This window comes from Podarcis tiliguerta (genome assembly GCF_965153285.1).
Source record: "Podarcis tiliguerta genome assembly, chromosome: 5".
NCBI lineage: Eukaryota > Metazoa > Chordata > Lepidosauria > Squamata > Lacertidae > Podarcis > Podarcis tiliguerta.
Window position 1 is genome coordinate 35,122,166 of NC_139538.1, and position 26,746 is coordinate 35,148,911.

At 43.3% G+C, this 26,746-nt stretch overlaps 1 protein-coding gene across 2 annotated transcripts; it reads left to right on the top strand.

Annotated features, from left to right (window-relative positions):
* The first annotated feature begins 223 nt into the window (after positions 1–223).
* BOK (BCL2 family apoptosis regulator BOK) lies at positions 224–24,309 on the top strand. Of its 2 annotated transcripts, none has more exons than XM_083443100.1 (5): positions 224–498; positions 2,138–2,510; positions 11,598–11,726; positions 21,254–21,417; positions 23,355–24,309. In XM_083443100.1, exons 2-5 carry the CDS (start codon positions 2,282–2,284, stop codon positions 23,478–23,480), a joined length of 648 nt encoding a protein of 215 aa, XP_083299226.1. In that variant the 5' UTR covers positions 224–498; positions 2,138–2,281; the 3' UTR covers positions 23,481–24,309. The 2 variants fall into 2 exon arrangements, with proteins under 2 accessions (XP_083299226.1, XP_083299227.1); XM_083443101.1 differs by having other exon boundaries at positions 2,142–2,510.
* The last annotated feature ends 2,437 nt before the right edge of the window (positions 24,310–26,746 follow it).

A 26,746-nucleotide genomic window follows, 5' to 3' on the forward strand; every position in this document is an offset into this window, starting at 1 on the left:
AAAGATGAGGAACAGAGAGGCTCGCAACCCTCTACCTCAGGCCTAGACGCCCCTTTCAACAACACTTTACTGATTGTGAGAACAAGATTGTTGGTGTCGCAACGCCAAGAGCCACTCTCAGCCTTGCCCGGCACAGTTCCCTGGTGCCTCCTTAAGAACGAGAAGAAAGGGGCGGGCAGATTCTTTCTAACCAGATTCAACTCCTCCCGCTAGTTAATCCACCTTCCTTACAAGGCTACTGCTAGAAGCTGGCTTTCCCCTCCCTTTGAAAAAGAGCAGAGCCAGAGCTGACAGCGGCAAAGGAGGCTGCAAGAAGAGCGGGACCGTGGCTCCAGGTCTTTTGGAAGAAGCAAGTGCAGCGTGGCTTCAGCAGCTCAGCATCCTTATAGTCTCTGTGCAGCCCAGGCCCTGGAGAAAGGGGCAAGTTCTTCCCAAGGAAAATACAAAAACATACGAAGCCAATCTGCAGATAATTGTGGGTGGAAATGCTCTGGAAAGGTAAATGGCTTTATAAAGCTGAAAAACTTGATGGTTTGGATTTTTTTGCTGTTTCCTTTCCTCATGCCCTATTTAGAATAGACCATCCCATCCCATGACTCCTGTTGCTGATGTGTGTACCTTGCTAGGTTTCTAACTTCTGAGCAAAAAGTTGCATTGTTGGTTAACCTGTATTTCCTGCCAAATCAGGTTCAAGCAGTTGTTTGATGCCCCAATGCTATTTCTGACCCTCATTTTAGGCCTTGTGTCTCTCTGGGTGTGGAGTGGCTGGGATGCTTTGCTTTTGTCATTCAATGAATGCTTAGGGTTGTTCTGCTCATCCTGTTAGGGGACCGAAAAAAAATCTCAGTATGAAATAGGCTGGAAAAAGATTGTGCAAATGGCACAGCTTGCTGCTAGAGACATATAGGTAAATCCCAACTTGTTTTATGTCCTGCTGGAAACCTCTGTGGAACCTCTTGGTCCTCTTGTCAGGGTTTGGGCTGCTTCTGCTGTCAGGCTATTGGCCAGTCTTGGTCCAGTTATTTACAGGATCCCAGGCAGTGGTCTTTCCACCAGGAATTGAATCTTTGTGCACATGGGGTGTGTGCTCTGACTGATGCTGAGCTATGCTGGTCTTTCCATTGATGTTCTCTGTGTCAAGCCGGAATTTCATTTTGTAAATAAATTCTATTAAGGTTTATAGAGGAAAAATGCAAAACATAATCTCTCCCCCCCCCCTTTTTTTTAACCAAACTGTCAAGCCAGAATTTCAGATCTTGTCTATGAGTTGTTTTGTTAGGGATGTGCTAAATCAAGGCTCGGGGCTGGGAGTTACCAGACACAACTGGAGAGGTTTATTTTCAGCTCTGTGATTTTTAAATTAATAACATCTGTGAGACAACATTGATGCAATAATAATGTCTTCTTACTTAAGATCAAGAATTTGGTGTGCCTATCGCACCAAACAAAAACCCTTTCGAGGTTTCTGTGTTCCGTCTGTCTGTCTGTCTCATACATGCCCAGAGGATAAAGTCTGGGGTGACAGTTCTTGTTCTGTGAAGAAGCCAAGGGAGACAGCTTGTTGATATCCTTATTTCTCAGCCAGCCATATTTTGGTTGAGTGGATGATGTGATTTGGTGTGCACATTTTTTTTGCTGTTTTTACTGCCACTGGGATTTTGTATTCTTCGGTGGTTACTTTATTATTCTCTGCCACAAAAAAACAACAATACAAGATGGGAGTATCTGTCTTTGAACATTTGAGATTCTCACCAAATTTAACGTCTGCTGTGCTAATTCTTAAAGTGGGCTAGTGGGTCTGTAAGAAATAGCATTAGATTTGTAAAAATTCTGCCAGCATCCCCCCCTTGCTCTTGTAGATGTCCTGCAGCCTACAAGATGTGATTTGTGTTCTGGGGTGTTTACTTTTGCTTTTATTTTTTCAAGAATCACTAGAGCACCAATGTTTGCATAAGGCCCCTTTGAACACAGGGGAACTTCCTTTGAGTAAAAAATGCATAAGGTTGTGATGTGATTCCGTTTCCAGCATAAATAGTGTTAAGTATTAAAATACAACATCGCAATGAGATTTGGATGCCTGGGTATTCCTTTTGTGCACTTAAGTTCATGGATTTTTTCAATGTTCTTTATCAACCAGGCAGCCCCAAAGAGCATTCGTGGCAAGAGCTGCAGTGAATCAGGATCATAGTGAACCACTGGCCAGCTGTAGATTTCCCTGGAGGCATCCTACTACCAGCTCATTCCTCATGACTGCTCCACCCTCCCTGCTTGGGGCTAGGTGATGAAGATGGAGGTTCTGCGCCGCTCTTCTGTCTTTGCTGCAGAAGTCATGGAAGTGTTTGATCGGACTCCTACAGACAAGGAGCTTGTATCGCAGGCCAAAGTGCTCTGCAGAGACTTCATTCACTCCAGGCTGATTCGGGCTGGAATTGGCTGGAACAAGCCTGAGCAAAGCACACCTGTTCCTGGTGGCAAGTTAGCAGAAGTGTCCAACATACTTCTAAGATTAGGTAAGTGCTGAAACTGTCAGTGCCTCTGTGAAGGTGGCAGGTTGGATTCCTGGGATTTCTGCCTGGATCTGGAGGAAGATGCTGTTGAGTGAAAGGCTCGGCAAACAAATCCCCCGCAGTCGTGCTAATTTCTGGTAGGGCTTCCAGGTGAAGGGTGTTTGGTCATATTTCTCTAAAACTGCTCATGCCTGTAGAATCAGAAGTGTGTGGTATGCTCAGCCCAGACTTCTGGACCTCCTCATTGCCCATGAGTGCTTGGAAAAAAAGTGGTGACAATATGTGAACAGACATAGTTTTAACTGTGAGTCCACTGGGGAAGTGAACTTGTTGCAGTTTAGACATTGTGGGATACAAATTTTAAACATCATCAGCATCAGAAACATATATATCATCTTCCTAGGATTGAGCATAGGCGAAATTTGTTTTCCTTGTTTGCATCACTGATTGGCTATCCAGTATGCATTTATAAAGCCACTTCCTCTGTTCATACAGCAGGGCTGTGCACAGAGCTGATGAGCTGGTCTTTGTGTCAATCATGCAGTCATCACTACCCTTTCTCAGGGCACATTTAAATATAAACTTTTTAAAAAGGTAGAAAGAAAGAAAGCCCCAACAAACAATCAAATAGCTCTGCAAATAATTAAAAAACAAAAATACGCCCCCTTGGAACAAGGGGAAGGGTGGAAGTAACAATCAGCCTACTCTTTGGAACTTGACATGTGTGTCCATTTGAGGAAGGAAGGATGGGAGCAGATAGAGTTCACTCTGCTGCGCCCTCTGTTGTTCTCAGGTACAATAACATTTCATTAGTCTAGTTCAGAGGTATAACTATAGGCCCTCCAGATGTTGTGGACTATAACTCCCATCAGCCTCGATTAGTATAGTCAATGGGTGTTTTAGTCTGCAACTTGGGGTGTTACCATGTCGGCTACCCATGCTCCAGTTGTACTAGTCTACAGAATCTGGCTCAAGATAGTATCATTCTGGTCGAACATTTTGCTGTGCTCAAAATTTTTTAACCAGGGACAAAGTAAATACATGTGCACATCACAAGCAATGATGCCACTATCATACCCTGAAAAATAATTGCTGCCTATAAGATAAGACTTTTTGAGGCTAGAATCCCTTCTGGCATTTGCTTAGCAACCTGCCCATAATAGATTAGTGTTGCATCTTCATTCGTGAACAGTAAACTTGTGCTTTCAGTTGCCCTCGATTATGACAGATGGTGAGCATAAGGGATGCTGAAATAAGATTTCTACCCAGTTGCAAGAATCTTCTGTGGTCAGAATAGTTGCACCCCACTTTTCCAAAGCACTGCAGGCAATCAGCTGTCATTCGGCTTTATATTGTGAAAACATCATGTGGGATTATAGTACCAGGGACAGACCTCAGAAACAGCACCCTATGTAAGGCCAAAATTTGAGAGGCCCTCCAATCTCCTTCCCAAAGCTGGCTAAGCACTAACTAGGCATGGGGAAGGAGGTGGGAAGACTCTGGGACCCTGCCAGCTCTCAGGCCTCCTTCCTGAAGCAAGTGCTTACTAGGCTTTGGGAAAGAGGCAGGAAGGCGCCCCCCTCAGCTCAGCGCCCTGTTCTGGGTAACCGGTTGTGCCATCCTAAATCCGCCTCTGATAGTACTAGTTATACATCTCTTTTCTCTCTGTCATTTGGCTTTGGTATTGCTGTTGACACTTGCCAAGTCAGTACTTGAAGAGCCAATTTCTTGGCTAAGGAGATTTGTACGAAGATGGGAATTTGTTCTGGCATTTTTGCTTGTTCAGATTTTTTACAGCAATAAATAGCAGCATACTGTGCACTTATGGTATTTAGTTATATAACTGAAAGACCCAAATGGCCTACCTTTGCAATGTTTTGGTATCTTGATACTCTGGAGAGGAATAGTTCAATGCTGTGGGGTTCTGTCGTGCACAAAGTGTTTATTAGAAAAAGTGGGCTTCTTTATTTGTCAAATGTTTTTTAAAAAGATGACACCTTTGAGAACCTCTGACAAGCTTCCGAAATGTTGTAATAGGAGCCTCCATAAGCCAAATGCTTTTGTTGTTGTTTAGTCGTTTAGTCGTGTCCGACTCTTCATGACTCCATGGACCAGAGCACGCCTGTCTTCCACTGCCTCCCGCAGCTTGGTCAAACTCATGTTCATAGCTTTGAGAACACTGTCCAACCATCTCGTCTTCTGTCGTCCTCTTCTCCTTGTGCCCTCAATCTCCTCCATATCCCAGTGTCTCCTCCATCTACAAGAATGAGAGAGAGAAGGCATCAAAGTCTTCCCTAAAAAGGACAAATTAAACATTTTTGTTTGCTCAAGGTTATTTGAGTATGCAGCTTTGGCATATTTATGAAGAGGTTATAAACATCACTGATAATGATACCATCAAAATGCAGTGGGAACACCAGTCTTAACAGCTGTCCTTTTAAAAGTCTGTTTCTGGACTTTTGTACAGCTGGTTTAATCCACTTCTCATTCGTTGCTTTCAAAGTCTTCCATTCAGGCTGAGACCTTGGAGCATAATGTAGACTTCCTTGTAGAGGTGATCCCATCAGTTTTTAGTTCTTTTCAGAACTGTTCATCTCCAGTGGGGCTTGTATTCCTTTTTATTTGGGTCATTCCTTTGCCTTCTTGCTGTTCTCTCCATCAACTGCCTTTGCTCTTTATTCTCTCCCTGTTGCTCTTTCTACACTTTTTGTCTCTGTGTGTGTGTATTTACTGCCTCCCATTCAATTTCCCTCCAAGACTGAGCCCAGAGTGTGGGACTTGCATCCTTTAGATACGCGGGCGGCAGTGAGTGTTTCAGAAAGCCAGTGCAAGTGCTGTGGTGCGAATCTTTGGCAATTGTCCTGGCTGCTAACGTTTTGAGTAGGATTTGGCTTATGGGTACAATAACTTGGCATTCCATCTAAGCAATGTGGCTTGAAATCAAAACATTCATAGAAGGCTTGAGGGAAACACCCCCTCCCCTCCCCACCCCCTACTGAGCTTTTCTTTTCCTTCTGCTGTAAACAACCCTATATGGTTACGGAAGCCATGATGTATTCATGCTCTTTCTCAACAATGTGTACGAAAAATGGTGGCCCTAAGCTTTTGTAGCCCGTGCCAAGTGGTGCAACGAGTCTGACTCGGTCCAGCTTTGGTGAGAGCGGCTGGGGAACACCTTGTGTGTCTGGAGTTCCTATCAAATTTTTGAATGGATGTCTTAATTCTCAGTGAACAGAAGGGCAATTACTTGGAACCAGTCCAGTGCTGAAGCATAGGCAAAGAGACATAATATAGGTGCAGGCCTATCTCCCCAGTGAATCTCCTTATAAATGTCACAGTACTGGCTATACTTTTGGGAGGGAAAAGCTCAACAGATCTTGAGGTGAGCATGCTATTCTTTCCCATACCTTATGCATAAGAATGTCCATGTTTACCTGTTATCATAATTTGTAGACACCGGTCCTTCATTACGCAGTAATCGCACGGCAGTTTCTATCATGCTGTACAGCAGTTGTGGGGAACCTTGGCCCTCCAGCTGTTTCCGGACTACAACTCCCATCAGCTTCCACAGGCATGGCCAAGGATGATGGGAGGTGTAGTTCAGAAACATCTGGAGGGCCAAAGGTTCCTCACACCTGGAAGAGAAGAAGAGCCCTGGTGGAGCAGATCAAAAGCCTTATCTAGTCCAGCACTCTGTTTCCTACAGTGGACAACCAAAAAATGTGTCTTGCAAAACCTATAAGCAGGACATATAGGCAATTGCCCCCTCTCAGTGTAACTCTCAGGCAGAAGGGAAGGCACCTGCATTTTCCAGAGCTGTTACACTAACAGTCATAGCTGGCAAGAGTCCCTCACTGTGGATTATTACAGGCAGATGTCAGCAAGCGTACACGACAACAAAAGCTTTTGTTTTGCATACTTTCCCAGGCAAGTTGAGAGATTTCCAGGGCATACTTAAAAGGACATTGAGTCTTTATACATAGATTTGTATAAAGATATTGCAGTATGGGCAATTTCATTTGTCAATCCCTTTCCTAGAGAACTCTGACATGGAGTTTGCCTTTCTCTTTGCAACTACCACACAGCGATGGGGGAGAATTCCAAGTCCATTTGCACTGAAAGGCAAACCCACTTTTTGAAACAATATGAAAATTGAAATGTTCTTCAAAATTTGCACTTCTCCGAATTCTGCAGTGCAGTTCTCCTGCAAAGTCATGTGCACAGAAATGCATATACTGGGGTAAAGTGTCCATAAAAATGAATTTATTTCAGGGGGAAATGCCTTGCAAAAATGTGTCTATCAGGCAAAATTACATACAGAAGTCTACATCAGGAGAATTTTGCACTAAAATGCTGGTGAGTTTTCAAGAGATTTTTTTTCCCAGTTCACAAATTGATGTGGAAATATGGAGAACTGAGCTTCAGATTGGAAAATTGATAACCTAAGAGAAACAATAATTGGCAGATATACCCATACTGACTTGATGTTTTCACTTTTCTAACCGCTATGACCTCAATATCTCTTTACTGGATGGTCACTACAAGTTCAGGCCCCATCAGTGTATATATGTGAAATTAGGATTATTCTTATTTTGGCTCCATGTATGCCACTTTACACTTGCACTCAACAACATTTTCCATTTCACTGGCCACTTACGCAGTTTGAAGAGATGCTTTTGGAGCGCTTTGCAGTCTATTTTATCATTCATCTATGTCCTTGAGGAGTGGGCAACTTTTTTCTGCCAAGGGCCACACTCTTTTGTTTGTAATCTGTTGAGGGCCACATATCAGAAGTGGGGGCAGAGCCAAAGGTGGATTGAACCACTCTCTCTCTCTCTCTCTCTCTCTCTCTCTCTCTCTCTCTCTCTCTCTCTTTTCTTGCACCATGTTATTCACCTGCCCACTCGCTTTGTAGACTAATGGGGAGAAGACTCCAGAAAAGGGGGAGTCATGCTAACTGTTAGACACATTAATGTGTTTGAAATCTCCGCCATACAAGTAATACATATTTTTCAAAGGCCAGTGATCATGTGAGCGTTATGCCATGGTGTAGCTGCTTGTGTGCTCATACACACAGGAGCCTTTACTCCACAGGAAACCACAGGAGCCTTTACTCCAACCAATTTGCAGCATTGCTAATGTAGAACAAACCTTTACTAATTTACACTATGCGCTATTCTTCCTTCACATGCAATGTGCTTCTCTGCTGGGAAGCAGCTGTCCTCAACTTCCTCCCTTCTTTGCCATATCTCAGAAGGAATCCCCCATTCCTAGTGCAGAGGGCTCCCCTCCCTCACCAGTGGGTAATGTTCCCTCTTATCAGGCTTGTGCACATATAAACCACGTTTCCTTTCTGTTTTTGTCAGATAACATGGAACAATCCAGCCCTTCAGAGGGTCAAATGTTTTCCTTGCAGGTTTCTCCAAAAACTTGGCTTTTAAAAAAAAATCTGTTTATATGCTGACTTAATTGAGAGTGCCAGATGGTTGCATGAATGGCAAATAATCAACACTTTTTACTGTCCTTAATGAGACTAAATGAATGCAGTGCTGTGGCTAGTTACATATGAGCAGAGCCGTAGCTAGGTGATCTTGCGCCCTTGGCAGAACCGTCCAGCTTGCACCTCCTAGCCATGGACAAATGAGCTCTTTCCACCAATTCTCCAACCCCACCCCCCATTCAATCCACCCTCTATTTAAAACCTTTTCTTAGGAGGCAATAATCAATATTTTTATTTATGGACAAAATTTTAGCAGATTTTGTGCCCCCCCCCGCCTGTGCCCCTGGCAGGGGCCCACCTCACCACCCACTAGCTACGGCCCTACATATGAGTCATGGGGCCCAGGCACAAATTGGCTTCTGAGCAAATAAAGATGGCTAGCTAGTCATCCTTATTTGGTCAGAAGTAATTAGCTGAGAAGCTAATGCAAAGGAGCTGAGGCTCATCCTCTACACACACACACACACACACACACACACCAGATTCACCCTATCCCTGAATGAATGCAGTTCCATCTACACAGTACTAATGCCTACATCATGACAACCTTGTCATTATTTTAGCCTCACAGTCACCTGGCAAGGTAGATTAGGCTGATAGAGATGGTGACTGGACCAAGGCCTGGACCATACTCCTGTGTGTAAGATTAGTTAAGAGACGTCCTCCAACTGCTTGCTAATATTTGTGCAATATCTGGCACAATATCCAGTAGATGCTATTGCACAGGCACATTCCACAAAGCATCCACAAGCGCAGCTTCCTTTCATGATACAAACAGATGGTGTCAGGGGAAGATGCAGTATTATTATCATTATCATTATCATTATTATTATTAATATACGGTCTTATACCCAGAGGTCTCAGGGCAGTTCACAGAGCAAAATCAAAATATAAAACCACAAAATATATAGTCAAAATAAAGACAACAATCCAATAACCACCACCCCAAAAAAACCCACATTTTAAAAGGGCATAGGGTGTTAATCAAATCAGTTAACTGGCGTATCCTGCAACTGAAGCACAGTCTAGAGGAGATGCGCAGAGAAAGTATACAATCAAAGAGAAACAAATATGTGTCCGTCCTCCATTTGCCTAGTAAAACTGCTTTGCAGAAAAGCCCTAGAACTATAAGCAGGACTGTGTGCTGGTCTAGCACAAACACATTTGGGACTACGTTTATTATTTATATCCCTGTTTGCATTTTGAAAGCCCAAGTAAAGGAGCGGTCATAAAGTAGCTGCAAGCATGAGGCTGTGTAACAAGAGAATAATTAGACACAACTATTGGTCTATCAGGCTCAGTGTGGTCTACACTGATTGGTAGCAGCTCTCCAGGGTTTCACACTTGCCCAGCCGTACCAGGAGCTGTTGGGGATTGAACGTGAGACCTTCTGCATGCAACCAAGACCCTCTGCCACTGGGATACAGCTGTTCCCAGGATTTGCAAGACTCCTGGAGGATTCTGTTAAGTTCATGTGTCTTGACAACTTACACCTGACTATTCTCTCTGGCCACTTTCCAATCTCTTGTGTTTTAAAATGGGTGTGACTTTTCCTGTTTGACATCCTCGCACACTTCTGGGAAAAGGATACAGAAACAAGAAAAATGCTTGGCACACTTGATGCTTGCTGGTCTTGAGATCGCAAGCCAATGAAGGATCTTGTGGGCAAGGGAAGACTATTCCAAGTCTAAATATCTCATGTCATTATTCGTGGGAAATACTGGTGACATATTTAATCTGCCTTATTTATGTCTCACAGCTTCAGGCAGGCCTTGTACTACTTCTGTCATGTCCCAGCCCATAAAATACCTTCTTTGATAGACGGCTGACAAGGAGTTGAAAAGGGGTTGTCCCATGGAAGCTATGAGATACTGTCGGTGTCTCGTTGCTGAGCAGCAACGTGCAGAGCTCAGTGGAGTGGGAGGCCAGCCAACCAGAAGAGTCTCTGAGCTGCACTTACCTGGAGGCAGAGTCAGCATCCAAGGTCAGGTCCAGTCCTAGGGTCAGGCAAACAGCAATCTGCATAGTCAGACGGTTCAGGAGTCAGGAAATCCAATGATCATGGGGTCAAGCGAACAGGAAGCAGGAAGGTAGGGCCAAGAACTACAGGCATTGTTAGCAGCACCTGACTGCTGCTGGAAGCTCTGCTTAAGAAGGCTGAAGCCAGCTGGTTCTCATCAGTGCCTTCTCCTCTGTGTCCTTGCAGGCTGATCAGCTGCAGGTGGAGTCACTCCGCCTTCTTCCCCTTCAGGCTGCTGTTCAGCAGGCGAAGCTGACTCCTGGCCCATGGCATCCACAATATTGCCTAGTAGGGGCAACATATTGCCTAGGCCACATTTTCCCAGGGGCTGGGGGAACAGAACCTTTTATCTAACCCTCTCTGAGATAATACAAGAATACTATGCGCACAGGTGGTGTAGTGACAATAAAGGTTTATTATTATTTATTATTATCTTTAAAAGACACTCTGAAGATCCTGAAACCAAATGTGATCAGAGAATGACTCAATTTATTGATTCATTTAAAGCATTTGCTATCTTCAGTCCAGAAAGGATTTTCAGAATGCTTGAGAGGAGGATCTAAAAAATATATATGCATACAGTTTAGCAACCCAGCACAAAAAAAACCATTTCTTTTATTCTGCTGCACCATCATTTTTTGAAACAGCAACTACTGTGACGTCTATTTGTTTCTGTGCACAATCTAAAGTGCTTGTTTTGGCACGTAATATTTCGAATTAGGATCCAGGTATTGAAAACTTGCTCCCATATGAACAGGGCTCCCCCCCCCCCCCCCAGTTCCGGCACCTCTCTGATGGGTGCCCTTGCCATTCTGAGAGAATGAGGGATGTGTTTATGGTGAGTTCCTGACCTCTTTTTCTAGAAAATAGCACTGCATAAAGACCTCCTTACTCACTGTTGGCCTGTTACTGTGCGGCCATTAGAAATCTGGCCAGTGGAAATCCGAGAGCGAGCCATTTCCGTAGGGCATGCTGAACACCACTCCCAGTGCCAGGAATCCATGTGGTTAACCATGTGGTGCTTAATTAATAGTATTTGTGTGTTTTCAGCTGTTAGCTCCTGTCACGTATTCTACTGTTTAGTTGTGTTTTTAGACACTTTTGGACAGTGGCGTAGCATGGGTTGTCAGCACCCGGGGCAAGGCAAGTAATTTGCGCCCCCTAACCCGTGGATTTGCGCCCCCTAACCCGTGGATTTGCGCCCCATAACCCTAACCCCCAGATGTTGCGGCCGGTGCGGCCGGCCCCCCCTGCACCCCCCACGCTACGCCACTGCTTTTGGACACTTGTATTGTGTTTATTTGAAGTCAGGGCTTGGGGAACCTGTGGCACTCCAGATGTCTCCCATCATCCCTGACTATTGGCTATGCTGGCTGGGGATTATGGGAGTTGGAGTCCAACAACATCTGCAGTCTAGCTTTGGAATATCCTCCCCCTGGTGCCACAGGTTCCCTCACGCTTGTCTCGGCTGCCACAGATTCCCACCTTGGGAATATTAATTGAAAGGTGGGCTACAGATGTCTAAAACAAGTCCTTGTTTTTGTTTGAATTGTGTGTGTTCTTTTTTCAGGTGATGAGCTGGAGTACATCAGGCCCAACCTGTACCGGAACGTGGCACGGCAGCTAAACATCTCGTTGCACTCGGAAACCGTGGTAACAGATGCCTTCCTGGCGGTGGCGACTCAGATCTTTACTTCAGGTGCTGTCCTGCAATCCGCAGTGTGGGTGAGGGAAGGAGAGGGATGAGAAATGAAACAAAGCTAGGTGTGTAAGCACAGGCATGTTTTGGGTGAGCCTTTGGGTGGGGCCCACTTGGCAGAGGATGCCGGCTGTAAGTGGTTTGGCAGTGGATGCTGCACTAATGATTTAACACAAAGCCATGTTTGTTTACTCTTTCCTCCTATATCTCACCAGGTGAGGAGATGCTGTAGCCACTCCCCAATTCTCTCCTCCCAGCAGGGGAATCCCTTGCTTTTGAGCTCGATCTCACTACACTCCCAGCAGTGACTGACTTTGTTACATAAAAAATACCTTTCTGTTTTTCTAGTTTCTTCCTCTTTTTGACTCTTGGGATTGGACACATTAATGGCTGCCAAGTTACTGCTTCAGTCTGGGGTACAACTGTGCACAAATGACTTTCCAAAATTCTCTACCCTCAAAGTGAGCAGAGGAATTGGGATGACATGGGCATAATTTTACCATAATTGTTTTGCGAGAGGAATAATTCTCTGACTGTTTCTCATAGCTAGGGCTTACTATTATCGGTAGTGGTAACACAGTTTCTTTATTTTACCCTAAAGGAATGTCACTCTTATCCATAAGATCGAACCCTCTATTTTGTTTGTTTTATTTCCTCTTTTTGTTTGTGTATGCTTTTATTTTATTGTTTTACAGTTTTGATTATATTGTTTATTGCTTTTATATTGTGTATTAACTTAAAAAATAACTTAATAAATTAACTTTAAAAAATAAGTAGCTTATAACAGCTACTAAATAAATAAATTAAATAATTGGGGGCTGCCCAAAGCTTATTTTGGCATGCAGATTCCCATTTTATTTAGGTATGCATTTATTTTATTTAAGGCATTTATATGTTGCTTATTCATGCCTGGTTGGTCACTGTGAGAACAGGATGCTGGACTAGATGAGCCTCCTTTGGCCTGACCCAGCATGGCTCCTCTTATGTTCTTATTAGTATTTCCACCTTTCAATTCATATTTCTAATTATTTGAAGGGAGGGTCTCACTTGAGAGTGACTTTTGTTAAAAAGAAAACATTGAACCAGCACTGCCTCACTCTGAGTATGGTGGCAATGGGTTTGGAGTTGTTTAAAGCTTATTCGGGGCTGGAAGCATCATGTGTCCAAACACATTGTATGAAAGCAATGCTTTTGGAGAGAACACTGCTGCACCTTGAAGGGGCCAGTTGCATATTGAAGTATATGATGGGTAAAGTAAAGGTAAAGGGATGCCTGGCCGACTCTGGGGTTGCGGCGCTCATCTCTCTTTATTGGCTGAGGGAGCCGGCGTACAGCTTCCGGATCATGTGGCCAGCATGACTAAGCCGCTTCTGGCGAACCAGAGCAGTGCACAGAAACACTGTTACCTTCCCACCGGAGCAGTACCTATTTATCTACTTGCACTTTGATGAGCTTTCGAACTGCTAGGTTGGCAGGAGCAGGGACCAAGCAATGGGAGCTCACCCTGTCGTGGGGATTCGAACCGCTGACCTTCTGATCAGCAAGTCCTAGGCTCTATGGTTTAACCCACAGCGCCACCCGCGTCCCTTTATAATGGGTAGCCCAATGCATATTGTGGGGTGTAGTGCACATAAGCAATTCTTTGTTAATGGATTCATGGACAGCTCTGAAGTAAGACAGTATAAATTTGCTCCAACCCTGTTATTTTCTGTTGCTATCCCACCTCCAATAGTTGACAGACCAGGGGAATGTTCCAGGAATCTCTTCCCACCTGCTGGGCAATTCAGAGCCATCTGCTGAATGTGTTCTGAGCAGAAATGAAAGATGCAGTAGTCATTCAAAACAAACACTCTGATTCAGGCTTATTTTCCTTTCTCTGGTACAAAACACACTGACTCCTAGAAATGACTAGTATATCCCACCTCATTTGTAGTTAGTAGGGTGACCAGGGGTAATTGAGGACAGGATTGTTGCACCCTTAAGAGCTGTGTAGCAGAGGGAATTTCAGCAAGTGACAGAAGAGGTGCTTTCTTCTATATATTATTAAAGACTGAGAAGCTCAGAACTCTTTTGCATTGGGCAACCCTAGCTGTGAATCAAACGCGACCCATCTAGGCCTTTAAGAGCTGCTAGATGGAATCAAATCAATGTCATTTTTCTGAGGAGATGGTGGAGGCTTTGCTGGTAAAATGCAAGCAACAGTTAAACTTAAATGTTAAAAGTAGCAAAATAAAGAGCTTCAGTCGTGCCTCACCCAGACATTCCACTCTTCGAAGAAGAAAAATCAATGCCAGATCCAGCAATTAAGGATAGAAAGCAGCTGTAGTGAGCGCTTTCAGAAATTGGACTTCAATGTTAAAATTCTGCACTAATGAGATGTTTGATTTAGCACACGCACACGCACACACACACACATCCTGCAAATAAAATAAAAACTGCTTTTCTTCCAGAAAATGGTTGTATGGGTAAAATTACAGTGCAACCCTTTGCATATTTATTCAGAAGTAAATCCCACTGTGTTCAGCTGGGCTTGCTCCTAGTTAAGTTGTTCTCTCCCTCCTGGTCGATCGTTTGGGAGCTTCAAAAGCTTTCTTCCGCCCGAACATCACAGTGACCGATGCCAACCGACACCGGCACACTTAGGGATCCACAAAGTTTGCGCATTTTGCGTGACAGACCTCAGCAACTCAGCATTTTGGCTAATCTCCTTTTTTTTTACATATAAACACACACGGAAGACTGCAACATGGCTCCCTCTCTCTCTAGCATCAGACAGCAAAGAGAAAAAGAACAGAGGACAATAGTCCCACTTCACGAAACACAGTAACACAAACATCCTGTCTCCGTCACTTCCCACTCTGTGGAGTCAAAACATACACCGTCATGTGATAGACAACAATCCCATGACTGCAGTCATGGATCAGGAATTCTAACAGATAGAACTGTGGGTTTCATCTTGCAGGGGGCATAAAATTGACCAAGATGGTGACTTTTCAGATGGGAGAGGTTTTTACTCTGGTTCAAAACTGGATACAAAACACATACATGTTGTGTCAGATACAAAGTGTATGTTACATACATGTCCTTTCTTTTTGGGCATGTGAAGAATTTTCTTGATTATTCATTCTGGTGTTTAAAGGGTTGAGGATTGAAAAATATACATTTGTTTACTTCACATAGGATGAGTTTATGGTCCTTTGGCTGATTTCTGCTCTGTTGTCTACATAACTTCCTTTCAACTGCACCTGCTGTGCTCTACACAGTACAGTCATCATCACCACCATTATTTTATTTGTATGCTGTCTTTCCATAGTTGAAAGTATGCTCAAGGCGGCTCACAACATGACAAGATTTACATAATTACAAAAATAACAGAAGTAATAAAGAATAAATAAAACACATCAAAAAGTACACAACCAAATGGAAACAATTTCCATGTAAATCATAAGATCTAAAACTAAAGATACAACAAGAGTATCAATAACAGCAACACCTCTCTCTCTCACACACACCCCGTAAACAGTACTCCAGCCCAAGAATCTGTTCAACAGCTTCAGCTTTTGTAGCTGGAGTCAGTTAGCACTCCACTCTCCCAGGCCAGATGGGAAAGAGCCAGCAAGGCAGGGTTCAGGTCTTCCAGGGTGCACAGCCAAGATGGTCTGGAAGCCAAACATCTGATGGGGCTTCTGATTGGCTGCAGGAGCAGCCAATCAGAAGCAGCACTTTGGTTTTGAAAGTTGAATGGACTTCCAGGGTACAATTGTACAGCTAATCTGCTAGATTTATTTAAAGCATTCTTGCCTTGCAGTTTAGCTGCAAGTCTTCTAGATGGTGATTCTTGAAAAAATATGAGTTAGCTTGTGGTGCTATGCAAGGAAGGAACTAGAAAATAAAATGCTACATCTGTTACGCTTAGTCTGAATCTAGGTAATTATTTTCTATGCCTTTGAATCCAACTGGCAGAATCATTACTTTGGGCAAGGAACTAGAAACTATGAGCAAGAGAGTGTCCCTATTCAGCTCTCCAACTAGCAACAACAAATGCTTTTAACATGCTTTCAGCCACCCCAGATATATGGGTGTTGTTTAAAAGAAGAAAACTGATCTTTCTTTTCTTTTTCTGCCTCTTTCAATACATGTTAAATACATAGAGCTATGACTTCAAAAACACACTGATGATTTTGACTACAAGGTCAAGAGTGGCGACAGCCCTCTTCCTGTGTTTGTGCTATAAATCTCAAATATTGGGCTTGATTTCAAACATCCAATGAATGTCTGTGGGAGCTGCTTGCGTTGGAGTCCACAAAACTTTGGGTAAGGTTTTTGTTTAGTCTGGTCAGTCTTAAAACTGGCCATGTTGTTCATGCTGCTGCTGAATGAGAGCTTTCGCTGTGTGAAAGGACTCTCAACACAATAAAGCAAACTTCTTCAAAGCAGTTGGCCTAACTTAGCCCAGAGGAAAAGGCTTTTAATTGGGTGCTTGTAGACAGCTGTGTATTGTGCCCTTGGGCAAGACAGAAATAGAAGCTGCCTGTCATGGTCCAAGGTTGTGCCATGAACTGCCTCAGTCATCACTTGTGATGGAGGCTACTTCTCTCCATCCAGTTGTCAGGTGAAATCTGGGCCTAAGGTGACCATGTTTCCTACTTGGGTCCTTTACTGGAAGGGCTTTTAGAGAACAGTTCCCTGTTTGAAGCTGCCCTTTGGTTGAAGGGCTGAGCAAGTCCAATTTAAAGATAAATAATCCTAAAAAGGGAGCAGGAGGCTTGAAATTGTCCATTAATAGTTAGCTCCTGGAAGACAGAATGAATAGGCATCAGGTGCACTAGGCAAGGGCATATCTGTTAATTTTGGTTTGTCTCAATTTCTCATTTCCTCAATCTTAAATTCAAATCTCCACATCAATTTGTGATTTAAAAAAAAGTCTTTATGAAACTTTGTCAGAATTTTAATTCAAATTTTTATATTCTTTTTTTTGCAATTTTGCCAAATATACAGATTTTAGCAAAGTGATTTCCCTTAATATAATGCTTTTTGTATGTTGGTTTCACTAATATAAACATTTTAATGCATGCTTTCCCCTAGTATACATATTTTTGTGCACAATATTTGGCTGGACTGCATTGCAAAATTCAGAGAAGTGTGAATTTCAAAGGATGGTTATGTTTTGATTTGATTTTAGCTTTGGAAAATGCAAATTAGGTAGGTTCTCTTTAGATGTGAATGATATCAAATTTCTCCCCCATCCTGGTCATGGCCTGCCTCTCTATAGTGAGATGCCTTTTTCTTTAAATTAAAGTATTTTCCCTAAATTTGAATCTGAATATAATAAGTTCAAATATGCAAATTGAAAATTTGATGCAAATCTGTGTCCCGTTGTCTTCTTCTTTTGGGTGGTGCATTCCCTCTTTTGCAGCAAACCACACATGCCCCCGGACCATGCCAGGTAATACTAATGCTGGATTTAGCAAGCTCTAGTTCTTAATTCAGGCACTGTCTGCAATTAATAGCAATAAGCCATCGTCAAAGTATGCATGCTTTGTCTGTATAATGTTTGTTCCCTTTCTTATAAACCCACAAGCAACCCCCTTTTCGTAATCCAAGAGAGAAATTGGATTGAGTTCATATTTAATGGCAAATCAATCTAATTTGAACTTTCTGAAACAACATGCCAGCCTTCGAAATTCACATTCCTCAAAAATCTGGAACACAGGAGCCAGACATTTGCGGGGTGGGTTGGGGGGGAGAGAATTGTAAACTGATGTGGAAATGAGAACTAAATTTAACTTTGAGAAATATAATCTGAGAGTCACCGAAATTGGCAGATTCACCCATCTCTAAATACAACTCATGAGAAGTTTGTTTGGGGGTCTGAATGGAGAGCTGTGTACTTTGATAATGAAGTTGGTAGACTTATTTGTTTAGCTAAGGGAAATGTGGTTTTCTGAGCTTGGAGACAGACCATATACTTACCCTCACATGGCTTCCTGGCTGTTTTCCAGTACCTGGGAGGCCAGGGCAGGTGGGCTCCCTCCAGATTATTCACATTTGTTCTCTCCTCTGTGCTGTGCAGTATATTTACATATCTTGGCTTCACAGCTGGCTTCCATCTGGCATCTTTTAAAGCAGGAGAAGAGACAGCTTTTTTTGCATTGCTTGCCAGCTTTGAAACAGATATTTGTTTTTAAATTCAGCTCTGCGATGTGGAGATGCATAGGGATAGCTCTCCCTCCTGCTGGTTTCTCCCCTCTGGTTTATTCCTCGCTTGCTTTTATTAGGATAACACATACGTAAATATAAATAAGTGGTGGTATTCTTAAGTGTCTCTGGAAGTAACAGTTGTCTCTTTCCCAACTGGATTCTGAATTGGTGGCAATCTTTTTGAATTGGATGCGGATTGGTGCCTCTTGCTGTTTGTGGGCAGGCAAGAGCGGGAGGGGTTCAAAGGAACAGCCAAGCTGTCTATGTCACATCTGTGAGCTCCCAAATGCTGGTCAGACACTGCCCTTGTACTGCAGAGTGTTGTAAAATTGAGGGAAAATGTTCATAATACAGTGGTACCTCAGGTTAAGTACTTAATTCGTTCTGGAGGTCCGTACTTAACCTGAAACTGTTCTTAACCTGAGGCAGCACTTTAGCTAATGGGGCCTCCTGCTGCTGCCGCGCCACCGCAACACGATTTCTGTTCTCATCCTGAAGCAAAGTTCTTAACCTGAAGCACTATTTCTGGGTTAGCGGAGTCTGTAACCTGAAGCGTATGTAACCTGAAGCGTATGTAACCCGAGGTACCACTGTAGTAGGCATAAACAGAATGGGAAATTGTCTTGTCTGCATTAGCTATCAGAAACAATGGGGCTGTGGCACCTTAAAGACTTAGCACATCTATTATGGCATAAGCTGCCATGGACTAGAGTTTGTTTCATCAGGAGTAGCTGATCAAGTGGACTATAGCCCACTGGTCCCCAAACTGTTTTGTTCCCCTCCATGAACCACTTGAAAATTGGTGAAGGTCTTGGTGGACCACTTAATGATTTTTCTGCCTATTGTAGTGTTTGTTATGCACTGTGTTTTATAATTTTCCATAGAATTCAAATTGAAACACAATGAAATACAATATAAGAAATAAAAGAATCAACAAAAACACAATTAAAATTAACAGGAATATTTAATGCGATGGATGTGCCATCTCTTGTCTTCAACCACAAATCCACAGACCTGCCACGGAGCAACAGAATGAAGCTCACAGACAGGGGTGCCAACTTGAATAAAATATTAGGGAGCCCAGGTAAGCTGTGTCCTGCATAATTGATCACAAGACATGGTGCACACACCATTTGAATGGCAATGACCGTCAACTTAGAGGGGGCAGCCCCCTCAAACATTTTATTGGAGGGGCCGAAGGGACCTCAGCCAGTATGAGTTGACTTCTATGCTCACAGACCATTGATGGTCTGTGGACCACAATTTGGGAACCTCTGCTCTAGTCCCTTAAAGTTTTTGTCACAATAACTTGTTGGTGGCAACGCTTGAGGATTTCATTTAGTCTACATTTTAAAGCAAATTGACCAGATTCACATGGCCTTCTTGGATTCTGCTTACAGGAGACAGAGTTTGTTAGGACCATGTCATCAGAGACCTCTCTTTTGTCTTCTCTTGTTGTGAAAGCATAGCAGTAGTCTTGAGCCCCAGTCCTCAGTCCATTTAATCAGAAGCAAGTCCCACAGATTTAAGTGAAGCTTACTCCAAGTACATATTTATTGGATCATAATGTTTGGTTAAATAATTTTATTGTAATTTTTAAAAATTGAATGCTGTTATGGAGGCTCTGCTGAAAACCAGTCTGTAAACCTTAATTTTTTTAAAATCTAAAATAAAGAACAGGTGCACACTCTGTAAAAGGAATGGGTGCTGCTTATATTTAAGAGGATAAAATGAGCTATTCTGCATTTGAAAACAAACACAGCTGCCTTGAGTCTGCTCAAAAGAACCCTTCTGCTTTTGTGAGCTCGTTCTTTTGAGCAGCCTTCAAAAACGAGTATAAATATTTCATGGATTAAAGATATATTTTGGGAACACATTGGGAACACCCAACCTGCGTAGCTATCTTTGTTTGGTCTCTTGACAGCAGCAGTAGACGGTCTTCTTTTTGTGTAGACCAGCCTTCTCCAAACTGGTGCCCTCCAGATGTTTGGAACTGCAACTCCCATCAGCTCCAACCTGCATGCCCAGTGATCAGGGATGAGGGCACAGCTCTAGTATGAATGGTTGGACTTGCCCCCTGAGAGCACTTCTGTCTAGCTGGTGCACATTTCTGGACAGGAAGCTCTGCTGCAGGCCAGATTAACTGGCTGATCAGCATTCCACTCTCTTGCTACATACTGCACCTCATTCACCATTGCTGAGTGTAGGCAGTAGATAATGAGAAAAACTGATAATATCTTGAATTTCTGTGTGCTTTTCTACCAAACTAGACATTGACTATACAGTATTCATGCATTATACAACATTTGGGGTATTTACCTCCCTAGATATCTCTCTCTCTCTCTCTCTCTCTCTCTCTCTCTCTCTCTCGTAAAATAAAACAGCTGGGTTTTGTGAGAACACCAAGTTAATTTGGCTCAAGGATCTTATCACCGTAATCAGAACAAGGCCGATGACATTGCTTTGATCAGAGTGTGTGGTCAAGAACCTCATGACATTTTAAATGCCTCTATTGTACACTCTCCTTGTATGGGAGGTTTCCCATGCCTAAAACAGTTAAGAACGTGGACTTGTGTCCAAGGTGCCTTTTTTGTTTGCTTGTATGCCCAAGCTAGCTCTGTCTCGTAGCACTTCACAGAGAGGATAGGAAATGTCTTAGGTAAGAGTTTGTGCTCCTGGATTCTCTTGAATTTAGGAGGAGAAGCCAGCCAGGTAGATTGTCCATCAGGCAGCCTGCGCTGGGTTGCACATCAATCCTTGCCAGATGGATGAGTCAAGGCAGGCTGATGCTGTCCATCTTTATTTATTTATAATTTTCATTTATAGCCTCGCTATCTAAAGATCTTGAAGCAGTTTGCAATCGATAAAAATGACCTAAATGTAATATAATCTCCATAAAAACCATGTCAAGTGACTTACACAAAAACAAAACAAATACATAAATAGCATCCATATACATAAACACGATTATCAATATAAAAAAGTCAGGGAACATTACGAGCATAATGAACATTATTCATACAGCTACTGGCCCAATATCATTCACCATTCATTCCACACAACCACTACAATCATTCATTACCTCAGATGTTGTCTCTTATCAACCAACCACTTCAGGGTGCCAGATGATGCTATCCATTCTCAAAATTGAGGTCATCCAGGCATGTAGCATTGGAAGGCTTGGGAGGCCAGAGATTACTACATAGTAGAGCATCTGGTTTAATGGCATAGTGACTAGAGTTTGGGGCTGGGGTCAGGCCCTTTCTCCCACCAGTTTTGTAACAATCGTATGCTGAAATTCTTCTCCCCTCCCCTTCTTCCTGCAGGCATAACGTGGGGTAAAGTAGTGTCTCTCTATGCTGTGGCAGCAGGCCTTGCTGTGGACTGTGTAAGACACGCCCAGCCAGCCATGGTCCATACCATTGTGGATTGCCTGGGAGAATTTGTACGCAAGACTTTGGTGACGTGGATGAAGAGGAGAGGAGGCTGGGTAAGCTTTTCCAAAGAGCGAATGTGCAAGTTACGGACACATTACTGACATGAATAAAAACAGAATGGTCTCATGAGCTACCAGTAGGTATAATGCCTTATAAACGCCATCTCCAAATCCTTGAAAGATTCCATCAACAGTGTCTCCGAAAAGTTTTACACATCACTTGGGAAGACAGGCGAACTAATATCTGTGTACTGGAAGAAGCAAAGATCACCAATGTTGAAGCAATGATTCTTCAACATCAACTTCGTTGGACTGGTCATGTTGTGCGGATGCCTGATGATCGTCTTCCAAAGCAACTACTCTATTCCAAACTTAAAAATGGAAAGCGTAATGCTGGTGGTCAACAAAAGAGGTTTAAAGACTGTCTCAAGGCAAATCTTAAAAAATGTGGTATAAACACTGTCAACTGGGAAACACTGGCCTGCAAGCGCTCCAGTTGGAGAACAGCCTTTACCAAAGGTGTCATGGGCTTTGAAGACACACAAACTCAGGATGCAAGGGAGAAACTTGCTAAGAGGAAGGCATGCTTGGCAAATCCACACCATGATCAACTCCTGCCCGGAAACCAGTGTTCCCACTGTGGAAGGACATGTGGATCCAGAATTGGCCTCCACAGTCACTTATGGACTCATTTTAAACCGTGGAAGACAATCTTACTCGGCTATGAGTGATCACCAAAGAAGAAGAAGAATGCAGCTAAATACTGGATAGAATTCCCGTTTATGGAGCTATGTTTATTTATTTGAAGCATTTTTACCCTGTCCTCCTGGAGCAGCAAGATCAATAATAAGCCCTTGCCCTCATTTTTACAATCTAAAAGACATAGCACAAAAGGAAAAAAGGATGTCTGGATGGAGGGGTAGAGAGAAGGGACAAAAAGCAAATAGGCATTGGCTGTTCATTACAATGACTAGCTGGAATGGTAGCAGATCAAGGAGAGGAGGAGCCACAAAGTGCTGGTTGAATTAGTGATGTGGGCCTGCTTCTTTTTTCTCCCTAGGCTGTAGCCTGATGTAATGGCTGCTGCCAGGGACATTTGATGGAGGGAGGAACTTGAGAGAGTTGACATCTCTCAGCAGAGCTGATGCTTTACTTTACTCCCTTAGTTATAGCTTTGCCAATCCACCTTTGCCCTGCAGTGATCCTGATTATACTAGCTCTACGCTCCCAAAGCTTTCCCACTGACCTGCAGCAACCTTGACTATATTTGCCATCAAGCTCCCGGCACAATTCCACTAACCTCATTTGCTCCTGACCTGCCAATACCTTTGCTATGAATCCAGTTTTCATCCCTTCGAGGCGCATGAGCACAGAATTGCTTAGGACTGCTGCTGCATGTGCTATGAGAGAGACAGACACATCTGCTGCTAAGGATGTTGGGGGAGGGGGGAGATGGTCTCCTGGCCATTTGCTGATATGTGCCCATGCCCTTCACATCACACATTATGGTTCTTAGCACATCCAGACTAAAAAACCGTAACATTGAGTGTTAAGTGTCCCTTGCTGTGGGTATGTTATTCAGATCAAGTAAACGAAAGAACAAAGCCGAAAACAGGCAGTGACGATGCTTACTGTATAATCTTTACAGGAAGCATTTTATTTTAGAAAGGAGGGTGGAAAAGGATGATACTGAGAACTTCTGGAAAAAATAATATGATTCATTTTGTTAGCGTTGAATGGATAAAATGCACAGCGATTTGGGTCTCAGTATGACTGGGAAACAGAGTGGTGGTGGTAATATTGGTGGTTGTAAAGCTCTAGGGAAATATTTTAGGGCTGGTGACCTGCAAAGAAAGGTGGGAAATCTTCCCAAAGCCATCTGCTAGAAATATTTGGAGAACCATGTGAGAACACAGATTATGTGAGTGCGAAACATTGTATTGATGACATCACATTTCTGAGTCTCCATTTTTCTTTTTCTCTCCCCCTAGACCGACATAACAAAATGTGTGGTGAATACTGATCCCAGCCTTCGCTCCCATTGGCTTGTGGCTGCTATTTGTAGTTTTGGCCACTTCCTGAAGGCCATCTTCTTCGTGCTTTTACCGGAAAGATGACATCCAATTGCCTATTGAAACCATGTCTCCTTCTCACGGACACAGCTGGCACAGAGAAGGGGAAGAAATGAGACGATGAAGAGAGGGGCTGAGCAAATGTACGTTCCACTTGTCTGGCTTTTCCAGCTGCCTCAGTGCAAAGACTTTGCTCAAGAATGGGGAACATTTCTCCTGATCACTTCTTACAGCCAAGTGCCCTTTGTGCTTTCTAAGTGGCTGGAATCATGTACATAAGGTTGGGAGGCTATTGGACTTGCCATTCAGTTATTTATTCTTTTCCTTCCGTTCAAATTGTGTCACATGATGCATACACACTTAAGAAATCCTACTTGGAGTTGCTATTAAGAAGCAAACTGTCCACTTCATTTGCAAAATGATAACGGCTCCTTTGTTTTTTAGTCAGTCAGTAGATTTCTTCCCATCTTCCCTAAACCCCTGGCTAATGTTGTTGTAAGATGGATGTTTTCTGTAATCACCCGAAATGTGCAGTTGTCTTAAGTCACCAGAGTTCTGTCACCCTCTGCCTGAGAGGGATTTTCAGCATGGATAATATAACTACCTGCTGCATGTTAAAATTTGCTTACATGAGAGAAGACCAAAAATAAATAAAAACATTGCCTAAAAAAAATTAGGGCAGGGCCACAGATTTTCCACCCTCCATTTAAGAGGAAGAAAAATTCAGAGACATTTAACTGCAGCAACTTTTTGAGTTTCCTCACCACCCTTTCTGTCCCAAATATGAGGTTAATGTGGAATGCAGGCAATCCCATGAGCATGTTGTATCTTATGAGGGGAGCAAAACGAGACATCAATAAATTGTATCAACTGCTGTGTGTTTATCATGTACAGTATGCAACTATTGTTACTGTTGTGGCAAAATTAATGCCAAATGAATATTTTGTTGCATGGTCAGTATTCATATACCACATTTTTCGCTCTATAAGATGCACCAGACCACAAGATGCACCTAGTTTTTGGAGGAGGAAAACAAGAAAAAAAATATTCTGAATCTCAGAAGCCAGAAAAACAAGAGGGATCGCTGCGCAGTGAAAGCAGCAATCCCTCTTGCTGTTCTGGCTTCTGGGATAGCTGTGCAGCCTGCATTCGCTCCATAAGACGCACACACATTTCCCCTTACTTTTTAGGAGGGAAAATATATCTTTTATGCCCATTCAATGGCCATTCTTTAACTCCAAGAATCCTGGGCACTGCATTTTAACCCCTCAAATAGTTACAATTTCCAGCAACCCTAGCGCCCAGGGTTTGCGGGAAAGATTGTGCTTCGAACGTGCTTTAAAAGTATAATGTGTACTACACAGCTTTGGCAAAGCAGCGCCACATCAATTCTGAAGTCTGGGTGGGGAAGCTGGCTTTGCAGTCCAAAAGGAACTCTGGAAAGGAGAACTGGCTTAACAGACCCACCCCCTACCCACACTCCCTTGTGCACATAAAGCTGTTGCATGTGCTTCTAGAAATGGGAAAAGCAGAAGTAGGAGTGGCAGGGACATGATTCAGCCCTAATCCACAGCATGGGGACTCTGACATTTCCCTTCCATGAGGGCCATGACCTCCCTGTGACATCTTACCATGATGTGTTGTAGCAGTTCCATGTCACCTCTTGCAGGAGCAGGAAAAGAATTACAGATCTTCCGCTTTTTCTGCTTGTAATATGAACCGGCTCACAGAGATGCATCTTGTTCAGTCTTTTCATTCTTTTTACATACCTGAAAAGGGTAAGATTGAGGTATGCTACTAATCCTCTCTTCTGGCTCATGCTGTTGTCCCCATAAATTCTCAGGGAGAAAGTTCACACGGCACCCTATCAAGCTGCATCTCCTCTCCCCTGATGCTGTATGTGTAGGTCACCGGCTGTAGCTCACCCCCTGCCACACGAGAGAGGGGTGGAGGCAGATATGAGAAGCACACTCTCAGGCCTCCCATTCTTTGTAAAGACCTTGCCCACTAGGTGCTCAGTTACTGGGAGGGAGGGGCTCTGCCAAGTCCTATGGGGATCTATTTGCAAATGGCTGCTGTGCTTGCATAACAGATCATACTCACATTATTGTTATAAGTTTGGAGAGGGCAAGGATCCCCTAAACTCCTGGGTGCTAATCCTCCCCATAATTCCTGGATTTAGTTAAAGTTAGAATTAATCAAGGTTTGATTAAACTCTGCTGGATTCCGCCTGGCATAGAGGGTGGGTCACTGGAGGAACACAGCTAATAATGGTCAAACTATTAACCCATTAAGAAGGTCATTAACAGATACTTTCTGGGCCAGACAAAAAATGGAGAAAGCCCCTCCCTGAGGTGAGAGGTAGCAGAGACAAAAGGCCAGAGTTTCAGGAGGGAAGGGCAGAATTACTCTGGGAGGCGAGCTAAGCAAACGGGGAAAAGTGCCAGTTTTGCAAGCTGGGGAGGGAGAAGTCAGAGCATGAGATGAGCAGTCTGTTTTAGGCTGCAGAGAGGGTCTGATACAATCTTGGAATCTGAGGCTGCAGCAATGGAAGGATCAGGGCCCTCTTGGGATGTGAACGCTCTGCACTCTCCATGTAGGTTCAGGTTGTACAGTATATATGTGTAAACAAACCATGCATCATATAGACACCACAGTTTCTGCCGTATCTTTATGTTCCAAGGAAACACAGACCCTGGCAAGTGTGCCTGGTACCTCTGGAATCTCACACTGCTTGGAGACTGGAGTGTAACAATATTTTGAACTTCTAAATACTTAATAAGCACTCACATTTTCAATCTATACCGTGCCTGCTCATAATTGTACCAGAATTGTTAAGTGAGCATAAAGTGATTGGAATGTATGATTATTCCTGCTGACGGCCATGAAAGATTAACTGGATTAAGCAACACCAAAATGTTTTCCCCCGTGGCAGTTGGCCAGTTATGCTGGCATGCATTGCTGGGCCTGCCCAAAACATTTTGCTGCCTGAGGCAAAGAACAAACTGGCACCCTCCCCTTCTACGTACAGAAGCTGACTGGACAGGCAGTTGAATTTCAGGCTGTGTACGCACAATCCCTTTAAAGCAATTTCCCTCAAAGAATTATGAGCACTGCAGTTTACCCCTCACAGAGTCACAATTCCCATTAATAGTGCCCAGCGTCCAGAGTTATTTGAAAGAATGTGCTTTAAGAGTAGAGTGTGTATGCTTCACTTCAGCACTGGCAATGAGACTGTGTTCTCCACATGAAGGAAGCAGATTAGAAAGTTCTGGAAAGGATGTCTGTCCTCCCAACAGAGAGGAATGACT